General features: G+C 36.1%; 1 protein-coding gene across 1 annotated transcript; it reads right to left on the reverse strand.

Moving 5' to 3' along the window:
- Positions 1-7,812: 7,812 nt before the first annotated feature.
- On the reverse strand, positions 7,813-15,949 carry LOC126284045 (UTP--glucose-1-phosphate uridylyltransferase-like). Its single transcript, XM_049982622.1, has one exon. The coding sequence runs from the start codon at positions 15,310-15,312 to the stop codon at positions 13,771-13,773; it is 1,542 nt and encodes a 513-aa protein (XP_049838579.1). The 5' UTR covers positions 15,313-15,949; the 3' UTR covers positions 7,813-13,770.
- Positions 15,950-22,262: the final 6,313 nt, after the last annotated feature.

Consider the following 22,262-nt stretch of genomic DNA (forward strand, 5'->3'; position numbering starts at 1 on the left):
TCAAAGTTCGTCAACCATTGTGGTACATGAAAAATCAAAATGTCACTGTCTAATACTGAAAAAGCTTTTAATACAAATAGTATCCAAGACTGGCATGGTTTCTCGATTTGATTATGTCTGTTTTGTACTTATCTGCTAGAAAAAACAAAAGAGACCTTTCTAATATTGCAGCAATTTTAACACATTCCATATACACAAGACTGTTTTGGCACAAATGGTCATTTTTATCTACAACATTTACATCAATAATACGAGAGAATATCATTCACAAAATACCAATAATAAATGCCTATTAGGCTTACTACAAGCAAAAAGTTTTATGTTAGGAAATAGTTTCACATTTCCTTCATACACTTCAGTTTCTCAAAAATGAGATTGAAAAGTAGTAGTAGTACAAAATTTTTATATAAATCTAGAATCATCACTGTCTTCCATAGAATTTGTGTGATGTTCCCGTTTCTTCTCCTTCCTCATTCTAACAAATAATCTTGCTGTCACTAATTCTGTAACTATGCCTGCCATTGCCAAAACTTATTCTCCAGTTAACTTCACTAACCCTGTCAAAATAACCGGTTTAGTTTTCCCACATTTATTCTCCAGTTAGGCATTACTACGTGTTCGTACAATGCATTTTCCATGCATTCCAAGAATAGAATGAAGTAGCTGCTAACCAGGGAATGTACAACAGGCCCTTAGTAGTGTAACGATCTGGCAAAATTTTTTTGTCAAAATTTCATTTTTTTGGGCACACCGAGAAGATACTATGTAATATTTCTTGCCTGTTAGCCCTGTTAGTTATTTATTTCCGCTCTGGTAGTCTGAAACTACAGATTTCATAATAATAATGACAATGCTTATTGTTCACACGCACAATCAACCAAATAAATAAACAGCTATTGGCATTCACCTGCTTGGGTTAATTCGGCTCAGCTCGTATAATCCCGCTCCCTTTTGTCATTGGGAAAGTTTTTTTTCTAGATGTGGTGGGGATCCCTCTGACAAAGACATAATGTACACTATGCACACATTCAAAAGTCAGTGTATGCTTCATTCAGAAATCGACTTAAAATGTGTTCATAAACTAACAGGGATGCATTTCAAAATCATATGAACAATCAATAGACCAACTGCTAGGTGCTTTGTGAAACAATTTTTTTTTCTTCAAGAATATGAATTTGGTGCCCCTGGGGCAGATACCCCAGCTTGTCCCCCTCCCCCCTAGATATGGACCTAGGTATGACTACCAACTACCTGTCCACCAAGATGAAAGGGCATGGACAAACTGATCAAAAGCAAAGTACACCGGCCTGTGGCACAACATGCAGCTGAACATAACATGCTCAAGTTCAGTAGCTGGTTGACAACCTGAGCTACCTGGATTCTTCCCTTCTTCTTACTACACATCCTCCACTCACAAAATACGTTATCTTCCTATGTTAAAAATGGTTCGAATTACTGTTATTCTGAATGATTATAACATTCAATGAGCATTTAAACCCAACATTCTCACAAAATATTTGTTATTTTTATGTAATTAAAGCTTACAAACCATTAAATATCAAGATCTGGTCATGTGATCGAAAACACACTGCTATTGGCTGCTGCTCTGGTGATGTCACAGACTAGGAGTAAGACAAACCTGTACTTGTGTTAAAAGTAATGTTATCCAAAGTTACGAGGTTTTTATGTACTTTTACAGCAAACAGTTTAGCTATTTAGCAATGGAAAATTCAATTACAACTTGTAAGTAACAACGGAAAGGATTGTGAACGTTAATAGTGAAAGCCTTGTAAAAATTGATGCGTTTATGCTTCGCCCAATTAGAGCAGCGATATGTGCTACTTTTCCCTGTTGCCTGCACCATTGTTAAACTTGCTCAAAACTAAGGAATTGTAGAGCTTTTGCAAAAGGGTCCGTGTATTATAACTAGACTGTCGATTATCAGTCGTGAACTACAATCAAAAGCACAAATTCTTGGTAAAACTTAGTGCTGATTTCCTATGAAGAAGATACTCTTGTCAGGTGTTCCGTAATGCAACAGGTAGTACATTCGACTGCAGTGTAAGAGGTCACATGTTCAAATCCTGGAAGGGTCATATATTTTTTAAAGTTTCATACAAAATATGAAAATAGCATTAGCAAGAACTGATTGTAGCACTTGTTTCAGTTGTGGGAATGTTTTATATACAGCCTGACATTGGTCTTAATCTGAGAAATGGACAACAGAGGATACACTCATTTATTTTGCGGTCAAACAATTCACTTTTTTTAGAAGGCATTGTTAGTAGAGAAGATATAACCATATGCCCACAGTTCAACAAGGTACAGGACAGTACGGTTATACAGAGAGATATAGAGTCTGTACCACATTCAGGTGACACAAATGTAAGGCTGAAGTTTTTGTGAGTGTAAACTAATGTTAGCATCTGACGCTAACTTACTTCATCTTAATGTAAGATGATGAAACTGCAACAGTTTAAGCAATAAATATCCTAGCTAGACAGTATGAAGATAAAAACATAGTTTCTAATACTTTAAAAAGTGTGTGGTCACATTAACAAGAAAATATATTTTTGAACATGATGTATGCGAACAGCAATTGCAAATGTGAGGGCATGTAAACAGTAAGGAAAACACAATAATATCCTGTTTCTGGTCGGTGTGATGAAGTTTTGTAATTATGATTTTGTGTACATATGAGAGGACTGTCAAGTCACTTTACAAATAAGTTAAAGTGTTCTTTTGAGTTAGGTTTGTGCCAGCAGTCTATGGACATCACCTTATAAAATTCGACACTTCAGCACTCCAAAAATTGAGTTACTGAATAATTGAGGTGTAGTTATGTAAAACAATAATTTTCACAAGAAGAGCATATCTTGGAGGTAAGTTCATGTTAACTTCACAATGCAACACAGTTTTAATTCAGTTAGTGAACTTGTGGATCATTGTGATGGCAATTTGCTGGTACAGTGCAACCACATTTATGCATCTTCTCATTCTCTAGAACACTCAAAAACAATTTTTCAGGAGTCTTTGTAGATGTATTTGTACAGCATGGCACTACACACCATTTGTAACCCATTTTTGAAACATGAACTCCAAAACAAGACATCACTGTGAATCAGCATTATGACAGTAGGAGCAGCGAATTAGCTAGCAACATCACAGGCATCACGAAAATAAAATGGAACATTTTAGCCAGCTTTCAAATTGTTTGAATTTCAGTTCCATTTTTATAAAAGAATACTGAAATTTAAGAAAAAAAAAGTATTTCGGAGCATAAAATATCATTTAAAACAATTTCCAGAAAACAGTCAAATACCCTATTATCTTGGTCTTAACTTACGGTAACGTGCTGCCCCCACACCCTCCACCCAACAGTTATCACCTCTTCTGTTCAGTCATCTCCATATTCACATCCCCTCATGCTCACTGTGTGTGTCCTCTACCACGTATCAACCCGTCTTTCCCCCTTTCCCTGCTCCCCCCTCCCCCCCCCCCCAAAAAAAAAGCATCCTTCCCCGACAGCTCCCAACACTCAACACTGTGCCTGACAGTCTTTGTGCCAGAAAACGTACTCCCCCCCCCCCCCCCCCCCCCCAAAGACTGCTTCAATGCAACATGACAGTTTAATTCTGGTCCGAGCTGCCCAAGAAAGCAGTCATGTGTGTGAGGTGTGCCTGCTTGTGCGAATAATGGCTGCATTTCTTCCTGAAGAACACTTTGGCCAAAACCTATATCTAAAGATTTGTGCCTGTCTGCAACTCAACATATCATCTTTATGGTGGGTAGCAATCCAGCCTTCTCCCAAAATAGGCCTTAAAGCTGATAACACTGTAACTAATAAAACGTGTAATCAGCACACTACAAAGAAAATTGTACACATTAATAACTCAGCCATATAAACAAATTGTATTTTAAACAGTTTGTGTATTCGTATTTAGGTCAGCTGAAGACAGCAGCTGGTAGGACAGTACAGGAAATAAACAGACTAGATGTAGCCATAGCCAGTTTTGGCCAATGGGAGTGAAGCATATACATTTAACACAAAAAACACTCAAACACTGAGAGTTGATCAGATTGGGGTGAAGACATAATTATCACTATTATGAGAGCAGAAGGAAACAAAAAAAGCTAGAGGAGGGAAGGGCAAACAGCCGAGCAAATGGATAATAGATGGACCAACGAAATTCTCGTGGTTCGAGTCCAACAGATATGAGAAAACCAAGGTAATGACGTACACCAACATTTGTATTTGCGAATTGCTGTGACGTATGACGTAAAGAGTACAGTCTACTGATCATATATTAAGTGTTCTTCCCATTCCATCCACACACTGAATGGCATGAAATTACTGCTTGTATCTCTGTGCAAGCTATTATTTGCCTGATTTTATCTTTATGATTTCTCGGAGTTAGCTATGTGTGGGCTACGAAATACTGGTACTTTCTATTGCGAAAGATAGTTCTTGATGTTTTCAAAGTAATTCATATGGGATATATGACACCTTGTTTTCTAGCACATGCAAATTAAGATTTTTCAACACTTACATCAACACAGTCTTGCCAGTCAAATATAAGAACATTCATACTGCCCACCTGGAAGGTGGATACATGACATTAGATAAAATGTTTGTGCTTTTAGCAGAAACATCTTATGTGCACAATTTGTAGTTTAAAAAAAGGTACACTACTAGTAAGACATTGCACTACAATCTTCCTTTTTTCATTTGAATGTTCTCCACTCAAAATATTTAATATTTGCTAGCATCCTTTAGACAAGTAGCTTGAAGCATCTGGGTATAACCATGATTCTACACCTTTCCCTGCAAAAATTTGCCGTCCCCTTAGCACAGTCAGTTTCTGTAAACATTGCAGTCATTTGGATGATAAGATAGTGCTATAACCTTAAAACTGACTGCAGTTAAAATATTTATCATGATAAAAGGAGCAACTTTCAAGTTCTGGTCTTTAACATAGATTTTAAGTCTCTAGGATACATAATGTTCCATTACCAATGTGTAGCAACTACCTTTTAATAGTGTCCCAGAATACCTATAGCACACTGATGTGAGGTGCATACATACACACAACAGAAAAAAGTAGTGTTAATGTGCCGCATACCCATCCAATATAGGTGAATGGGTGCCTTTCCCTTATTTTACATGTTGTTCTAACCAGGAATACCCATTAAAGTTTAATCACTTTAATATTGACATCTTGGGTTGTCGGGTGTTTTGCCGTATATCAGCGTTGTACTCGCACGATATTTCGGTCACGTAGCTCGTAACCTTCATCAGGTGCGACCAGTCTCAGGTTGCACCTGATGAACATTACGAGCTACGTGACCGAAATATCATGCAGCTACAACGCTGATATCCGGCAGAACACCCGGCAACCCAAGATGACATTAGATCACCGGGAGAGCCTGAAGAGTTACATCACTTTAATATCGTCTTACAAGGTGGTGTGAACTACAGATACAGATAAGCTAATGAATAATTCTATGCTACTGCAGAAAATATCCTTAGAGTTGCAGTGATACATCTATAACACTCGAAAGATGCTACAGAGAGAATTTCAGAACAAGTTTTTTGCTCACAAATCATGTCGTTTTTGGAAACCCAGAATCTACTCTGTAGGAATCAACATGGATTCCAGAAACAGCGATCGTGTGAGACCCAACTCACTTTATTTGTTCATGAGACCCAGTAAATATTAGATACAGGCTCCCAGGTAGATGCTATTTTCCTTGACTACCGGAAGGCGTTCGAAACAGTTCTGCACTGTCGCTGATAAACAAAGTAAGAGCCTACGGAATATCAGACCAGCTGTGTGGCTGGATTGAAGAGTTTTTAGCAAACAGAACACAGCAAGTTATCAATGAAGAGATGTCTACAGACGTTAAGGTAACCTCCGGCATGCCACAGGGGAGTGTTATGGCACCATTGCTTTTCACAATATATATAAATGACCTAGTAGATAGTGTCTGAACTTCCAAGCGGCTTTTCGCGGATGATGCTGCAGTATACAGAGAAGTTGCAGCATTAGAAAATTGTAGCGAAATGCAGGAAGATCTGCAGCGGATAGGCACTTTGTGCAGGGAGTGGCAACTGGCCCTTAACATAGACAAATGTAATGTATTGCGAATACATAGAAAGAAGAATCCTTTATTGTATGATTATATGATAGCGGAACAAACACTGGTAGCAGTTACTTCTGTAAAATATCTGGGAGTATGCGTGCGGAACGATTTGAAGTGAAATGATCATATAAAATTAATTGTTGGTAAGGCAGGTACCAGGCTAAGATTCATTGGGAGAGTCCTTAAAAAATGTAGTCCATCAACAAAGGAGGTGGCTTACAAAACACTTGTTCAACCTATACTTGAGTATTGCCCATCAGGTGGCATCCGTACCAGGTCGGGTTGACGGAGGAGATAGAGAATATTCAAAGAAGAGCGGCGCGTTTCGTCACAGGGTTATTTGGTAACCATGATAGTGTTACGGAGATGTTTAGCAAACTCAAGTGGCAGACTCTGCAAGAGAGGTGCTCTGCATCGCGGTGTAGCTTGCTCGCCAGGTTTCAAGAGGGTGCGTTTCTGCACGAGGTATCGAATATATTGCTTCCCCCTACTTATACCTCTCGAGGAGATCACGAATGTAAAATTAGAGAGATTCGAGCGCGCACGGAGGCTTTCAGACAGTCGTTCTTCCCGCAAAGCATATGCGACTGGAACAGAAAAGGGAGGTAATGACAGTGGCACGTAAAGTGCCCTCCGCCATGCACCATTGGGTGGCTTGCGGAGTATAAATGTAGATGTAGAACATGGGCAGCCATGTCAAAAAATTAGGAATGTTTTCTCAAACCTGTGATTCAAGCTAGTCAACAAGTTATTTTGTACTGCAGACCTGCTCACCATTCTTTTGTGGTGTGGCTTGGCAACAAAGAAAGACCTATGGTAGAACTTATTCAAACAGCTCAAGCTCTGTCTATAGTTCACATTTAGGTTGGTCTCAGTTCTCACAGAAACAAGTTTCTGCACAAAATCCCATATTGTGGAACTATTCTACGACCTCTATCAACATGCATTCTCAAAACTTTCTCTCATGATGATAACATAGGCTCCCTCATTCCTTAGTTTCAGTAACACACAGGCAAGTCTGCCAGCTATGGGGAAAAAGTCAGTTTACAGCAACTTTATAAAAAGTTGTTAACACTCATGAACACATTATTTTAGTCCTACTTACGTAACTACACTTAACAACAGGCCTTTTTTTTTTATACTGGTCACCAGTTTTTAAGTAGAAATTCGTCCAAGGGATAGGAGTTGTCCATGAGCAACAATTTTAAATTACATTTAAAACTTGCTTTGTTACTTGCCAGACATTTTATGTTATTGGGCAAATGATCAAAAATTTTTCTTGCTTCATATTTAACTTCACTGACAGTTGTAACAATGGGTGATAAAGCAATGTGGTGAACCACTGGCAGAAGAGCAATCAGCAGCTGTCCTTTGAAACAGTCTAAGTATAAGCATTTGTCTAAAACATAGCGGAATACAAATTTCAGGATTTGGTTGCAAGTAGAAAAGCTTTATCCTGATCAGTTTTAAAACATATTTATTTAACTTCAGCTTGAGGCAATATCACTGTGTTTAAGCCTGAATAGCATAAATCTTCATCTCCTGCCTCGATTCAGCTGAAGGGAACAGCTTCTTGCTCTTTTTATTCTTCAAAGAAATAGCACACATTGCAACACCTAGTAAAACTGAGTTACCCTTCTCAGCTACAAACTATAAAATATCCAGATGTTTCAGATGCACAAATGTTAGAGCTTTATTTGGTCACTTCTACACACCAAGCACTTTACAAAAAATAATTGTATTATTTATATATGACATTAATTGACAATTGTTGGTTTGTAACCATACAGATCTAGAAAATAAAAGATAACTGTGCTATGTTAACAAACAACCACTAGCATATTCATTAATACTGAATAGTTCATCAACAGCAAACAACACTTGTTTTCAGACCTGTTACTTAAATGCTTTGCTACAGCTCTCAAATGCTGATGACAAAATGAGGATGTTCCCAATAAGTTAAACAACAGATCTTGCAGCTGAAAATACACATCATTGGAATATAAATGCTATACCACAGGTTACACTACAATAAAAATCACACTTTTGTGGCACATCAATTTTAGTGACTGCTGGCTTACACTCTTGCCAAACTACTTACAGACAGAGATTCACATAAAAAACAAAATAAAAATCATGCATACAATACGTTACAATGGTGTTTACAGATATAAAATTTCTGTTATCAACAGCGTGCTATATATCAAATCACTCCTCAGAACAATAATACAAAAACATAAAACCAAATATGGTACATTACACTTCAGTATGTGCATTTGATGATCTGTCATAGGAAAGCAACTTCCCATTACATAAAAACAAATGATCTATTATAATCAAGCATCATGACCCATTGTAGCCCTACAGGAGGGTACAATCTGTCATTACAAATCTTTATTCCATTCATGACAACACATGATTAAAAACAAAGGCACATAACAAAATATAAAATTTTTTATCAGATAGGGATGTTCTTAAAGGTAACATAAAATTCAACTGCTTCCAATTATAATAACAAATAATAAAAATTATACATAAAGTACACAAAACAAAAAGCAGACAAATACTGTTACACTCTGAAATCTGAATAAGATCACACACACATTTTTTATCTAATCAAAATATAAATTCACGAGGTGAGAATTAGTCAGCCTCAGCATACTATTATTTCAAGCATAATCTTATATTATGCTGTACATCTGATATATGGAGATTCACTGGCACATGAAAATAAAAATTCTCAGAACAGTACAAAAATCAGATGAAACAATAATGAAATACTTACAAATTAATACTTTTCTACCATTACACGAGACTCACTAATCAGGCCAACAGTAGTCTGACGCACACCCAAAAACAAGTGCACAATGAATTATCGTGCATGACAATGCTTAGTTAAACAATGCTTTATATACTGTAAATAAAATGGTAGCTTTCTTTACATTTCGGAATCATATCTTCTAAAAGGAAACACGTTTCGCTAGAACTCAAGCACAAACTCGAAATTTTAGATAAGTTAAACCGAAGTTCTTCGCTGTAAGCCATTGCTGCTGAGTTCAATGTTGGACGAGCAAGTATTTACAACATCAAAAAGAAAGAGGACATTATTCAACAGTACTCAACACAAATGGATAGCGAGTTGGAAAAACAGAAGGTTATGCGAAAGAGTGAGAATGAAGAATTGGATGTAGCTGTTTATAGATGGTTCATACAGCAACACAGTAAAGGAATTCCAGCCAGTGGGCTGATTATAAAGGAAAAAGCACCTCCATTTAACAAACAACTTGGCAGTAGTGACTTGTTTGCAGCAAGTGAAGTCTGGCTATCAAACTGGAAAGAACAAAATGGCATTCGGCAGCTGACAGTCACCAGGGAAAGGACACTGATGAGTTTTTAAGCAAGATACAGAAGATAATAGAAGAAGATTTAACAGCTGATGCCTTGTATAATGTTGATGATACAGGACTTTTTTACAAGATGCTTCCTTCAAAAATATTAGCTGCCAGGAACGAGAATGAAGCTTGTGGTTACAAGCAACAAACAGCATGTAGCATTAATGGCAAGTTGAGATGCCAATGGGAGTCATAAACTACCGCTTATGATGACTTGAAAATCCCAACACCCACATGGTTTTCAACACACTGACATAAATACTCTATCAGCACAGTATTGCGCTCAGAAGAAAGCGTGGATGAACAGACAAATATTGTCTCGATGGTTCCATGACACACTTGTACCAGCAGTGAGAAAAGAGCTAAAGAAAAAAGCTTCCACTGAAAGGTATCCTTACAATTGACAATGCTCTCAGTCATGCTTCAGATGTTCCTCTAAAGTCAGATGGTGTACATTTACAAGCACTCTTTCTCCCATTCAATGTGACAGCCCTTTCAGCCCATGGACCAACAAATTTTGGAATGAATTAAACATTGTTATCGACATTTACTTCTTCTCTCCTTGCTATATGAAAGTGAAAACGACTCTATTGAGACTATGCTGAAGGTGTGGAAATCAATTAACATACATGATGCTGTTTTCCAAGCAGCCAAAGCATGGGATAAAGTGGAGAGTACTACCATAATTGAGAGCTGGAGACAATTGTGGCCACTCATTCATAACTAGTTGGATCCAGTAGTGAGTGACAGTGATGAGCCAGTCTATTTGGAATTATCAATTACTTTGTACACAGACATGTACCACAACCTTCCAGGAGGAGGAGAAATTGATGATCAAGATGTTACTAAGTGGCTGAATGAGGAAAACTGTCATAAGGACCAAACTTTAACAGATTAAGAAATAATCAAAAGCGTGCAAGAAAGTAGTGATGAAAGTGATGAAGAACAGGACACAAGAGGAGAGAGCATTAAGATTTCTCACACTGCTGGTGCTGAGGTCTTCCTGGAGTATATTTGGCAACAAACATATGTGCAGTACCAATGTAATGCTTGTAAAGCAGTTGCATGATAAAGCATGCTACCATTGCGTATCATCATTGCAACAGTTAAAAATTAGGGACATGTTTCATAGTCAGTGATATGACTGTATAATTACGTACAGTATACACCCGAGGACTGTTTTCTGTGGAAATTAATGCATTTTTGAACTCAATAAACTATATCCTGTGTTTTAAAATTGTATCCTTTGGTTTAATAAAGTACAGTACACTATATCCCCTATGTTTTCAAAATAAATAAAAAACAAAATAAATGAATAAAATAAATTTCAGGCGCTAAATAATCCGGCACCCATATGTCGCAAGAATGACCAGCTCAGCGGGAGTCTAGTGCATTAAAATATGTAGATCCACATATTTGATGTGGTACATGTTTCATATATTTAATCTATGAAACATGTTAACACACACAATTGTTACACAAGTATTTGATTATTATGTACAAGATAACTTATAGATTCCAGTATATATTTCTCTTTGTACCTTGGGTCAAGAATATGGTTATAATATAGAAGCTTCAACAAATAGCAGCAACTTCAATCTCCTGCTGAGAATCAACTGTAAATCTAGAAGCTGTTCTATTTCATTTAGCTTATGGAAGGGGGGGGGGGACCTATGTACTGATATTTCACTCATAAGGATGAAAATAAAAAGTAAAACAGACAGAAAATAAAGCTTTTTTCTAAAATATTATATTCATTCTAGTGGTGAAATATTCCAAACAGCCAATTTAGAAACACCATAAAACAATTTGTTTTAATTTGAGGCTAAAATAAAAAGAACAACAACAGTCTACTATGTTTATTCACAATTCAGCACCCTACATTTACTTTTCACATACATAGCAGTAATACACAAAAAGGACCTCACCAAAATTGAAAAAGAACAGCTTCATAAATGAGATTACTGATGTACCAAATGATTTAAAAATACATATATATCTATTCCATCTTATATTGCTTCTTAAAGTTTTAACTTTAAAAATTTCCTTCACAGTACACATTACATACTACAGAAACACAATCCATTGCACTTAGGATAGAGCATGCAATCTGATCTTGTTGCAGTTAGGCTAGTTACAGACCTCATATTTTCATAAACTCTTCCTATATTCTCATCATTTCCTAAACTGATAACAACCCACAGAAGCAATCCTGTCATTTTCTTACTGTAAGTAAGGTATTACACAACTCAACTGAGTTTAATAGCTAAAACTTTTCAATGTTTCTAATGCACAAATTTTAACAGCACAATTTTTACAATCAATTATTTGTAATATCACCACAGTAGCTCACAGAAATTCATAACACATACTATTACATTTTATACCTGGTCTACAAATATACTTTGCATAGTATTCCATTACAAACAACATTTCTGATTTAACTCTCACACTGTGTGTGCTAAAACTATGAACTATACAACAATATTTTTTTTTAACATTTCACAAGACGTTATCATGTTCAGTAGTAATTTACTACAAAACAATGGATTTATATCTAACACACTACTACTTTTTGCATGCAGTCTACACTAACAGTAATTTCACAGCACAAAGTACTTTCTGATTTACTGTTCAGTGTAACTGTTTTTAAGAAAACTTTTCAACATTCAGGGTGAATGTCCATTAAGTGTGACATTTTCCACAAATAAGCGATACACACACGATCCAAATATGAAACACAAAAGATTGAATTTACCCTACCCTTAACTAAATTGTATAGACCTACATGAATTTTCTCCTCTTATGCAAAATAAATTATACAGCCATTCACACAGCTTGACAGAAGAAGTAAGTGTGAAACAGGCAATGGCAAAGCAGTATTAATGCTGCACAGTACCATGAACAAGTGTTATTAAATCAGGAAATAGACAATATAGTATCCGATTTATTTAATGAATTATCGTTTATCTGAATTGTGCACTGTAATGGCATTGGAAAAAAATTATACGTAAGTAACTGTATAAACGGTCCTTTAGCATAATGTTGCATGCTGTCGTAACACACTACCTGCATATATTTATATACAACAGCTGCTCACTATTTTCTTGAACTTATGCTGTTATAGGGAGATGTAGTGACAAGTTTACATGGATGCCCATAGCAAAAATTCAAATGCCCAGAAGAGGTGAAGGGGATTAGAACAATGAATCAAACACACTAACAGGGGCTTGAAACCAGGGCACACAAGATAGACAGTAATAATTTGTCACAATGCCTAGGTCCTGGTCTGCAGCCAGGATTTCAATGCAGTGTGAGATCCATAGTATTTTCTCTGAAAGGAAATTCTTCATGTCAAATTCCTCTGCAGTGATTTAGTCCCTCCATACCTCTTGTTGTCTATGTTTTTCTTGCAAGCTACCATGTACATTGGATTGGCATTACAGCACCCTACAGTACCATCTGAACCTAAAGATGGTGTACTGTTGTCACACTTGAGAACCATTTAAGCAATTTTTACATCAGGAAAGAATCAACTGTGACCAAAAAATACTATAAAATTAATAGTAAGTTGTATTGTGACTAAGAAATCTGTATAACTCATCGATGCTAAACTCCTGAAAGCAGTGGAAATATATGAGATGCAGACATCATTTACAATAGATCGTCATTAAAAGAATATATACTTCTATTAATAGATGTGTTCCTTTTTATAGTTTAATAGTGCTCACAAACTGCATAACATAGAACTCATGTAAAATCACTTACTCAGGCAATAATTTTATAATAGGTCCTGGAGAAGAGATCATCACGACATATCTGATGATTTACCATTACTGAAACCTTGAGACAACACTATGAACCACAGGCAACAACTCATAAAATTCTAAGCAACACCTTAACAGTGAATTAGTTACAATTTTAAATCCTGTACATATACTGACATTAAGCTCACTTGAATATCTGAAATGGTAAGAGTAACAAATATTTGAAGTCCAAATGCAAAGGGGTGGCAATAACTACAGGTTCATATCAGAAGTAAGAAAAAAACTGAATAAAATTTTCATTGGTACAACTGTGAATCCAGATTACTAATAGTAATTAACAAACATAAAAATCAGGACTAGTGAATGCAAGAAAATCTAAAATATGGATGAAACATAACAATTTGTTTGCATTTCTTTTTGTAGCAAACATAAACACTGAATCATCATTGCAGAATTTTAACACAGTACTAGTGATCCAAAATTCTCAAATTGCCTGACACTATTTTATTTTCCAACACTGCCCCAGATGGTATATCAATTCTGTCACCATGATTAGCAACAATAATTACAGTGCCTTTCAGAGACACACCCCTCCCAAATGTCACATCACCAGAAACAGTTAAATGATCAAGTTCAAGAAGATCTGGAATATCTGCAAATCTTGATAGAAATTCCTTTACTTTTGCAAAATGATTGTCACCCAGCTTGACCAATGGTGTCGTGGGGAACATGCGTAAAGGGCTCATAACAAGAGAGCCATGGTTGAGGCTATATAAGTTACTTTTCACTAACAGTAAATCTGATGTCTTCTTGACTGGCAAGAAACGCATCCGAGGAACATTTATACCGAGGCCACCATTAAAAGTCTTCATTGCTGCACCTACAGCAGTCTCTAGTTGAATAACATTCAGTCCGTTAGCTAATGTTTTATTGTTCACAATAATTTCCATGTTCAGTGTTTTTTCTTGCAGTACTCGTTCTATAGCACTGAGTTTTACCCATAAATTATTTGTATTGAAGAATTTGAAAGTCTTTACTGACTTGAAATCATCGATATGTTCTTTAGGAACTTGTGCAATTTCCAGCAATCGTAACTTTTGTTCATACTGTATTAAGGTACCACCTTTCACGTCAGCTCTTGTCTTGTCTGTTACCTCCATCACAAATTCTGGTGATCTGTCTTCGGGGCGAAAGAGAAGATTCAGAATTTTTGGATCAACAGTTGCACCAAGGTTGTCAATATTAGATATAAAACAATATTCACGACCTTGTTGAATAAACTCTTTTAAGAGCCCACAGTTTCTGAAGCTGTCATAAAAATCACCGTGGCCAGGTGGATACCATGCTTCCATGTCACCTTCAATATCACATGTTCTTGCAATCGGTAGTAACGTATCCCTGCTGATTCTTGGGAAACAGCTCTGGTTAAAAGTATATATCTCGACTTTAAGACCTTTATATCTACGTACAAATTTTTGGGTATCATCGTCGGTGTTGAACGAGTTCATTAAAACAAGGGGTACATTGACATCGTACGTCTTATTGAGATGTTCAATTTGTTGCACAGTGAGATCAAGAAAATTTAATTCGTTTCGCACATGAATCATAGACTTAGGGCCATGGCAACCCATTGAAGTTCCCAGACCACCATTCAACTTGATTACAACAAGTTTGTTTAACATCTCGCGCACGAGTTGTGTTGACGGTTCCGGAAGAGAAAAGTAATCCTTAACGGCATCTTCGGGAAGCTTTTCAATACGTTCCCAGATAATTGATGGACCCTTTTCGCTGAGAAAGCGCTCAAAAAGCTGCCTAAAACATTCAAGTTGTGTTCTCAGCTTTGGAATTTGATTCTCAGTGGCGGTACTCAACAGGCTGTCAAGTTCATGCTGCAGTTGGTTAACAGCGTCGCGTTTAGTCATTTCTTTAAATTCATGAGATCCTGATGGAACTCTTTGATGACTAAATTTCTCTTTTTTGCCGTATGTGCCCACGACATTAACTTCCATCTTCAGTAAAAAATAAGGAAACAATGGAGTCTATGCTATTTAAGTTTGTGTATTAACAGTTAACTTTCAGTTTAAAAATTCAGTGTCTCTCTTATCAGTTCTGTTATGATCTACAGCTAAAAAGGAAATAAAACGCAGCTGATCACTAAATCAACAGCGACAGGTCGAACACTATTTACCACCACATAACACACAATAACAACTCGTTGTCATCACATCAACATATCATACAAACAAAACAACACCGGTACACTACTGTATATATATATATATATCGGCAAGTGTCAAAGATTCAGAGCGTTCCAAAGCCAAAACAAAAACAAAGAAATATCTAGCGTACGAAAGACAAACCCCGCAGTCACATCAAAGTTAATATTCACAGCCCTGTCCGTCCGTCCCGTCCGGTGATCTCAATATAAACAGGATGTACGACTGTAGTGCTCTGGATCTGTGAAAATCACGACGGCCGATTATCGCTAGATTGGCAACTCCGAACGTATTAGTCGTGTTGTTGTTTTGTGCTTTTTGTCATTTGTAAATATGTTGCGAACGATTGGTTCCCTTTATAAAGGTATAATAGTGAAGTACTGTGTAGCTTATGGTTGTAGAGAACTGCAAAGGAAATGGAGATCAGCTTCATAGGTAAATTATATTTTTATTCAGAACTAGTGTTTTTACTGCATTGTATTTGATGTTTGAATTACAGTACTGTAGACGTTACTTCTCTTATTCAGCCCTATAGTCGCCTCTTGTTTAAAGTAGATTTCCATTTTTTCGGTCGGGAATTCAAAAATTATGAGTACGAGTAAATTTCATGGAGCTCTGGTCCGTTACTGCCTACATTTAATAAGTATCCAACACTTCCAAGAAAATTGCTTCCAAACGAGACCGGGAGCAACTGGTTAAAAGACGATATCGTCCCATCTGTCTGAGGCTTTCCCAAACATCTACAGAAAAATATGGTTGCAAGGAAATAATTTATTCGAAAAGAACGTGTTAGGACTCATATAAGTTAAATATATTAAAACCGTTTACATTAGAATTGTATCATCGAAATAATAGCTACTTCCCACCAAAGTATTGTTTGTTTGACTGTAGATTGTAGATTGTATTTTATTGGTCCTGTTGTCTAAATAGCAGCTTATGCATAAGACATTGGACAAGTCAAGTTATAAATATACAGGCTGAAAGTAATTTCATGGCATACATATTTAAGCTTACAATAATACACTTTACACGTAAGCAACTATTTATATAACACATTTCATAAATTTAAATATTCTTCAATGGAGTTAAAGCAGTGATGCTGTAAATATGACTTTAGAGATTTTCCAAATGTATTGACCTCAGTGATAGCTTTTATGTTTTCAGGAAGTTTGTTATAAAGCTTAACTCCCATGTGAAAAATACCTTTTTGGCACAGTTCTGTGCTGATTTGAGTCATATGTAAGTTTCTGTTTTGTCTGGTAAAGTGCTCATGTATATCACAATTTTTTGTAGTCTCCGGTCCTTGCATATTACATTTAATTTAAAGAACAAAAGGGTTTCCATAATGTATACACATGGTAATGGGGGAATACCAGATTTCTTAAACAGGGGTTTACAAGAGTCTCTAGGCTTTCACCCAAACAAGATTCTAATGGCCCTTTTTTGTAGTTTAAAAGTGCTATTAGCTGTTTTAGAGTTTCCCTAGAAGCTGACCCCATATCTAAGACGAGAATGAAAGTACGCATGATATGTATTCAATACTGTTTTCTCACTACAGCATGATTTTAATGAAGAAAGAAGATAACATGTTTTGCTCAGTTCAGCAATGAGACATTCAAGATGCTTATTCCATCTGATGTTACTCTGCAGCCAAAGTCCTAAGAATTCGGTTTCAGTACTGTTACCAACTGGCTCGTCATTGATAGAGACTGATGGGATAAACATGTCCTTGTTAGGAACATTGTGGAATTTTAGAGCAACGGTTTTCTTACTGTTTATTACAAGGTGATTAGTCTGTGCCCAGCTACTAAGTTGTTTCGTGACCGTGTTTACTGTCTGCTGTAACTCTTCATCGTCGCCTCCTTTTAGTAGAATCGTGGTGTCATCTGCAAATCTGATTGTTTTGTGTGCATCAATATTTAAGCTTAGATCATTTATGTACAGAAGAAACAGAAGGGGTCCCAATATGGATCCTTGGGGTACACCACATTTTATTTGTTTATAGTCAGATAAGTGATTAGATACATTTTTTAATTCAATATTTGTGTGCTTGACGCACACTGCCTGCATACGATTTGTCAGGATGGAACTGATCCACTTGTCGGTCAGACCTCGAATACCATATCTTTCTAGCTTTGATAGCAGAATTTTATGGTCCACCATGTCAAAAGCTTTTGACAAGTCAATAAAGACTCCTATTGTTTCCTGTTTTTTGTCCATCAGGTTTAGGATGGAATTGATGCACTCATAGACAGCAGTTGTTGTTGACCTCTTATTTCTGAATCCATGTTGTTCATTACATAGGATGCTGTTTTTATTAATAAATTTCATAAGTTTCTCGTACATCACTTTTTCCAGTACTTTAGAGATGCAGGAGGTAATTGTGATGGGTCTGCAGTTATTTACATTCTCTTTATCCCCTTTTTTATATACAGGAATAACTTTTGATGTTTTAAATACATCAGGGAAAGTGCCTGCCTGAAGTGAGCAGTTGCATAAATGTGTGAGTACTTCAATCAGGTTTGATGCGCTCTTCTTTAACATTGTTGCAGGTATACCATCAATACCTGCCGATTTGGAATTTTTTTGTCCTTTTGTTGCTTTAGTTACTTCATCTTGTGAAACAGAACTGATATACATTGATCCTCTACATGCACTTATTTTATATTCATTTAACTGGGTGCTCTTAACGTTTGATTGTAACATATTTTCAGCAACACCTGTGAAAAAGTTGTTAAATGTGTTGGCTACTTCTAAGGGGTTTGTTACTTTTTCATTTTTTGTGATAGTGTTATATTTTTCCATGGTTGTCTGTATTCTCCACATTCTTTTTTTTATAACACTCCACATAGCCTTTGATTTATTAGCTGAATTAAAAATGATTTCATCATTATGCATTATTTTTGCTCCTTTTATTACGTTTCTTAATATTTTGGAGTATTTTTTATAGTATGCGCGTACTACAGGTGAGGAATTTTTTGAGTTACATATTTCATGAAGTAGTCTTTTCTTCTAGCATGAAACTCTTATTCCCTTTGTGATCCAGCTGCTTGTTCTAGAGTTTCCCCGTATGATTAATGTTTTCAGTGGGAATGCAAGTTCAAAGAAATGGGTTAATACATCAATGAAAGTGTTGAATTTTTCATTTATATCATTCATTTTGTACACTCCTAGCCACTTTTCTTCCTGTAATAAGTTGTTGAAGTAGTTCACATTATGCTGATTATAACTTTGATATGCTGTTCAGAAAGACATGTTGTTAATAATACTGTCTTGTACTTTTATACTTAATATTTGAGCAAGATGATCACTAAAACCTGCATTGAAAATTCTTAGTGAGGTGTTGTGTAAACTCTTCTTGACTAGAAACTGATCAAGAGCTGTTTGGCAAGTTTCTGATACTAGGGTAGCTGCTTTTACTTCAGCCTTTAAATTGTAGGACATTGCAAGGTTCAAGATGGTCTCCCTATTTCCACTATTCGTGAGGAAGTCAATATTGAAGTCACAACAGATTATCAATTCACAATCCATTTTATTTACTTTATTTAGCTGTGTCTCCATTTTGTTTAAGAAAAGTTCAGAATTCCCGGACGGTGATCGGTAAACTGTAGCAAATAACCAAGGTGAACTGAGTAATTTTTATAGCTGCAATTTCATAACCCTTTTCGACATTTGCCCTAGTTAAGTCAGGTAGTGTAATAAAATCTACATTATCCTTTGTGTAAATTGCTATCCCACCCTGCTTGCTGTTTTTCCTGCAGCAGTAAGAAGCCAAGACAAATTTGTTTATTTTAGTATTCTGGATTAATTCTGGGTTAAGCCAGTGCTCAGAAATGCATAACACTGAGATATCATTAAGTTCGTGTGTTAATAGAACGTTAATTTCATCGATCTTATTACGCAGGGATTGCACATTATGGTGATAAATTTTTAGTTCGGGCGTATTCACGATTTGGTAATTGGGAATCATATTTACAGCATCACATACCTCTAGTTTAAGTTAGGAATGTCAGCAGTGTTGTATTTTCGTTCTTCTTTCTTGTTTATTTTGTTTCCCTCGCTTTTGGAAGGATGTTCAGGAAGCTGATAAATTGTTCTATCCCTTAAAAGTCTTTCTTTAATTATTTCACTAACACGATCACAAACAAATTTTTTCCCTTCATAGTTCAAATGCATTCCATGCTTCGTGTGCAGATTTCGATGCAGCTTGCTTTATCCAGTGCATCGCACTTAGTGTGTTGAGAACACAGTTTCCTTATTGTAATGTTTGTTTTCCGCATTTCTTTGTTTACACCCGAACTATAAATCAGATCATGCCTATGGGGAAGTGTGGCATCTACTGTGTTTCTTCATTTATTAGCTTGTAAAAAATTCTGTAGCGTTTTCACGCAAACCTCCGCTGCATTTTTTGCCACATCGTTTGAACCCATTATACAGACGATAAAGTCAGTTTCTTGCATTAATTTCGTCTGAGAGTTAATGTCTACAACATTTTTACATCCCGCTCCCAGTTTCACTACACTAGTCACTTTTATGTCGCGATTTTTCTCACGGAGCCTGCTGGATAGATTCCTGCCATGACTGTCTGTTAGTAATAGTACATTACTCTTTTTCCCTGATGACCTGTGTTTGTTGTTGACATTATTTGAAAAAACGCTTTTCATTTTCAGTTCACTGACTTCTTCAAGTTCACGATCATTTGGAGAGTCGTTATCATAGTCACTTGTTTGCAAAACATGATATTTGTTTTTTTCCGGAAATGTGACAGTTTTAGCAAACTTTGTTGTTCTTTTTGTAGTTGGAACACTGTTTTTGTACGGCACTTTTACCCACTCGGACGATATATTACTTTTGTCTTGCATCACTTCACTTAGTGTTGGCTTCGATCGCAGATCCCGATTTTCTTTCTTCAGTGAGTCAATATCGCTTCTTAAGGAACTGACTATGAATTGTAACCTAGCAATTCGTTCTTTTAGCGTTGTTATTTCAGTGTTACAATTCTTACAAAGTCCCTTTTTAACAGCATAACTATAACTATTTCTCAAGTTAGGTTCACACACTTCTCCACTCGCGGCCATGTGTGCTTACAGGCTATTATAATTGTGAACTACTGTGTATGCAAAATTACAATGATCTTCTTTCTTGCAGGATGTAAACCAGGCAGATATACATTTGGCAAAGTCTCCTGAAGCACATGGTGAAAACAAAGCAACACAGACAAATCACCATTTGCCAAAAGAAATAAATTACATGAAGAAGATGACAAGGATGCAAATGTTCGTGATCTGAAGAAACAAAAAGATCTCAATAATGACCCAGCTGGCTGATGGGCTTTAAATAAATGACTCCTTAATAGTGATGTGGGGAATCATTTGAAATTTAATTTTAGTGATTTTCCATTGCATTTCATTGTTAACCACTTGAAAAACTGTGAGCAGAAATCAAGCTAGACGGTACTCTGATATCATAAAAGAGTTTGCTCTCGCATTAAATATTTATCCACCTGAAGCTCACTTACAGACATCTCAGATCCTTATTTTGGTTTCCCCATCCAAACTACATCAGATCTTGGATTTCTTCTATCACTGTGAGTCTGGGTTCATAAGTGAAGTGTTCAGTTACTTGAAAGAAAATATAAAAAAGAACCCCACTTAAAAGAATGCACATTAATTTTTGACAGTATGATGATTTGAAAGCTATTGTTATGGAACAGCAGTAGAAAAATGAATAGTGGCTATGTCAATATTCTTGCCACGGGGCCAGTAGATTCTAATTAACTAGTAATAGAGGCATTAGTCTTTCAAGTCATATCGTACAGAAAAAAATTAAATGCTAACTTGTATATATTTTTTGTATATAATGTTTAAAATTGTACATTGCGAAGAATGTTATTTAATAGCTTCACTGGCAGGTAAATATCTCTTTCTTACAGGAGATGGATTGCTTTGCATTCTATGCGTCAATGGAAATTTATTATCGTCGTTAAGCGTTATTCTGTAGACTTCTAATAAGCCAGTTTGTCTTTTTTATTTATGAGGAACTTGTTTTATTCCTAAATAACCAAACAGGCTATGAGTCCAGATGTGCTACTGTATAATCATTTAAAGGCATAGAAGAAAGACAAGTTTTAAGTTTTGTATGTAAATGAAATGTAAATTTTGATATTCGCATATTGCGATTTTCGTACAGTGGTGTAACTTTTGGTGTGAAGTTCGACTATGTATTCGACAAAAGGTTACTGGAAGGGAAATAAAATTGGAATGCACGGAAATACAAAGCAAACACCTGTCTACATGGTATTCCTGGAGAGCTAACCTGTAGGACCAGCAAAAGTGCTACTGCTCAAGTAAAAGAGACATATAAGAACGCACTATATAATTATCTTAAGGCTGACAACAATGCCGTAATCGTATTGGATATGAATATGAAAGAGGAAACATTGCAGAAAATAATGCATCTTAATACACCTCGAGAAGTATGAGCAGAATTGTATAAATTATTTGATGGTGTCTCTGAAGATCGTTTATGACTTTGTTTACATTTTTTTTTGGGGGGGGGGGGGCATGTGAAACATTCTAGTGATGAGGTAGAAACTCATATATCAAAGATTAAAAATATGTGGAAGGATTTGAAGCAAGACCTGGTCAAAGATGTAGAAAATAATCCAGAACTTCCAAATTTTAGACATGCTACCAGATGAGTATTTCTCATTTAAATCTATTTTGATGATTATGTCAAAAAGT

The sequence above is a fragment of the Schistocerca gregaria genome, chromosome 8, assembly GCF_023897955.1.
Source record: "Schistocerca gregaria isolate iqSchGreg1 chromosome 8, iqSchGreg1.2, whole genome shotgun sequence".
Classification (NCBI taxonomy): domain Eukaryota; kingdom Metazoa; phylum Arthropoda; class Insecta; order Orthoptera; family Acrididae; genus Schistocerca; species Schistocerca gregaria.

What these genes read in the sequence shown, in the direction of transcription:
- LOC126284045 (XM_049982622.1), bottom strand. Translation starts at nt 15,312, where the DNA reads ATGGAAGTTAATGTCGTGGGCACATACGGCAAAAAAGAGAAATTTAGT.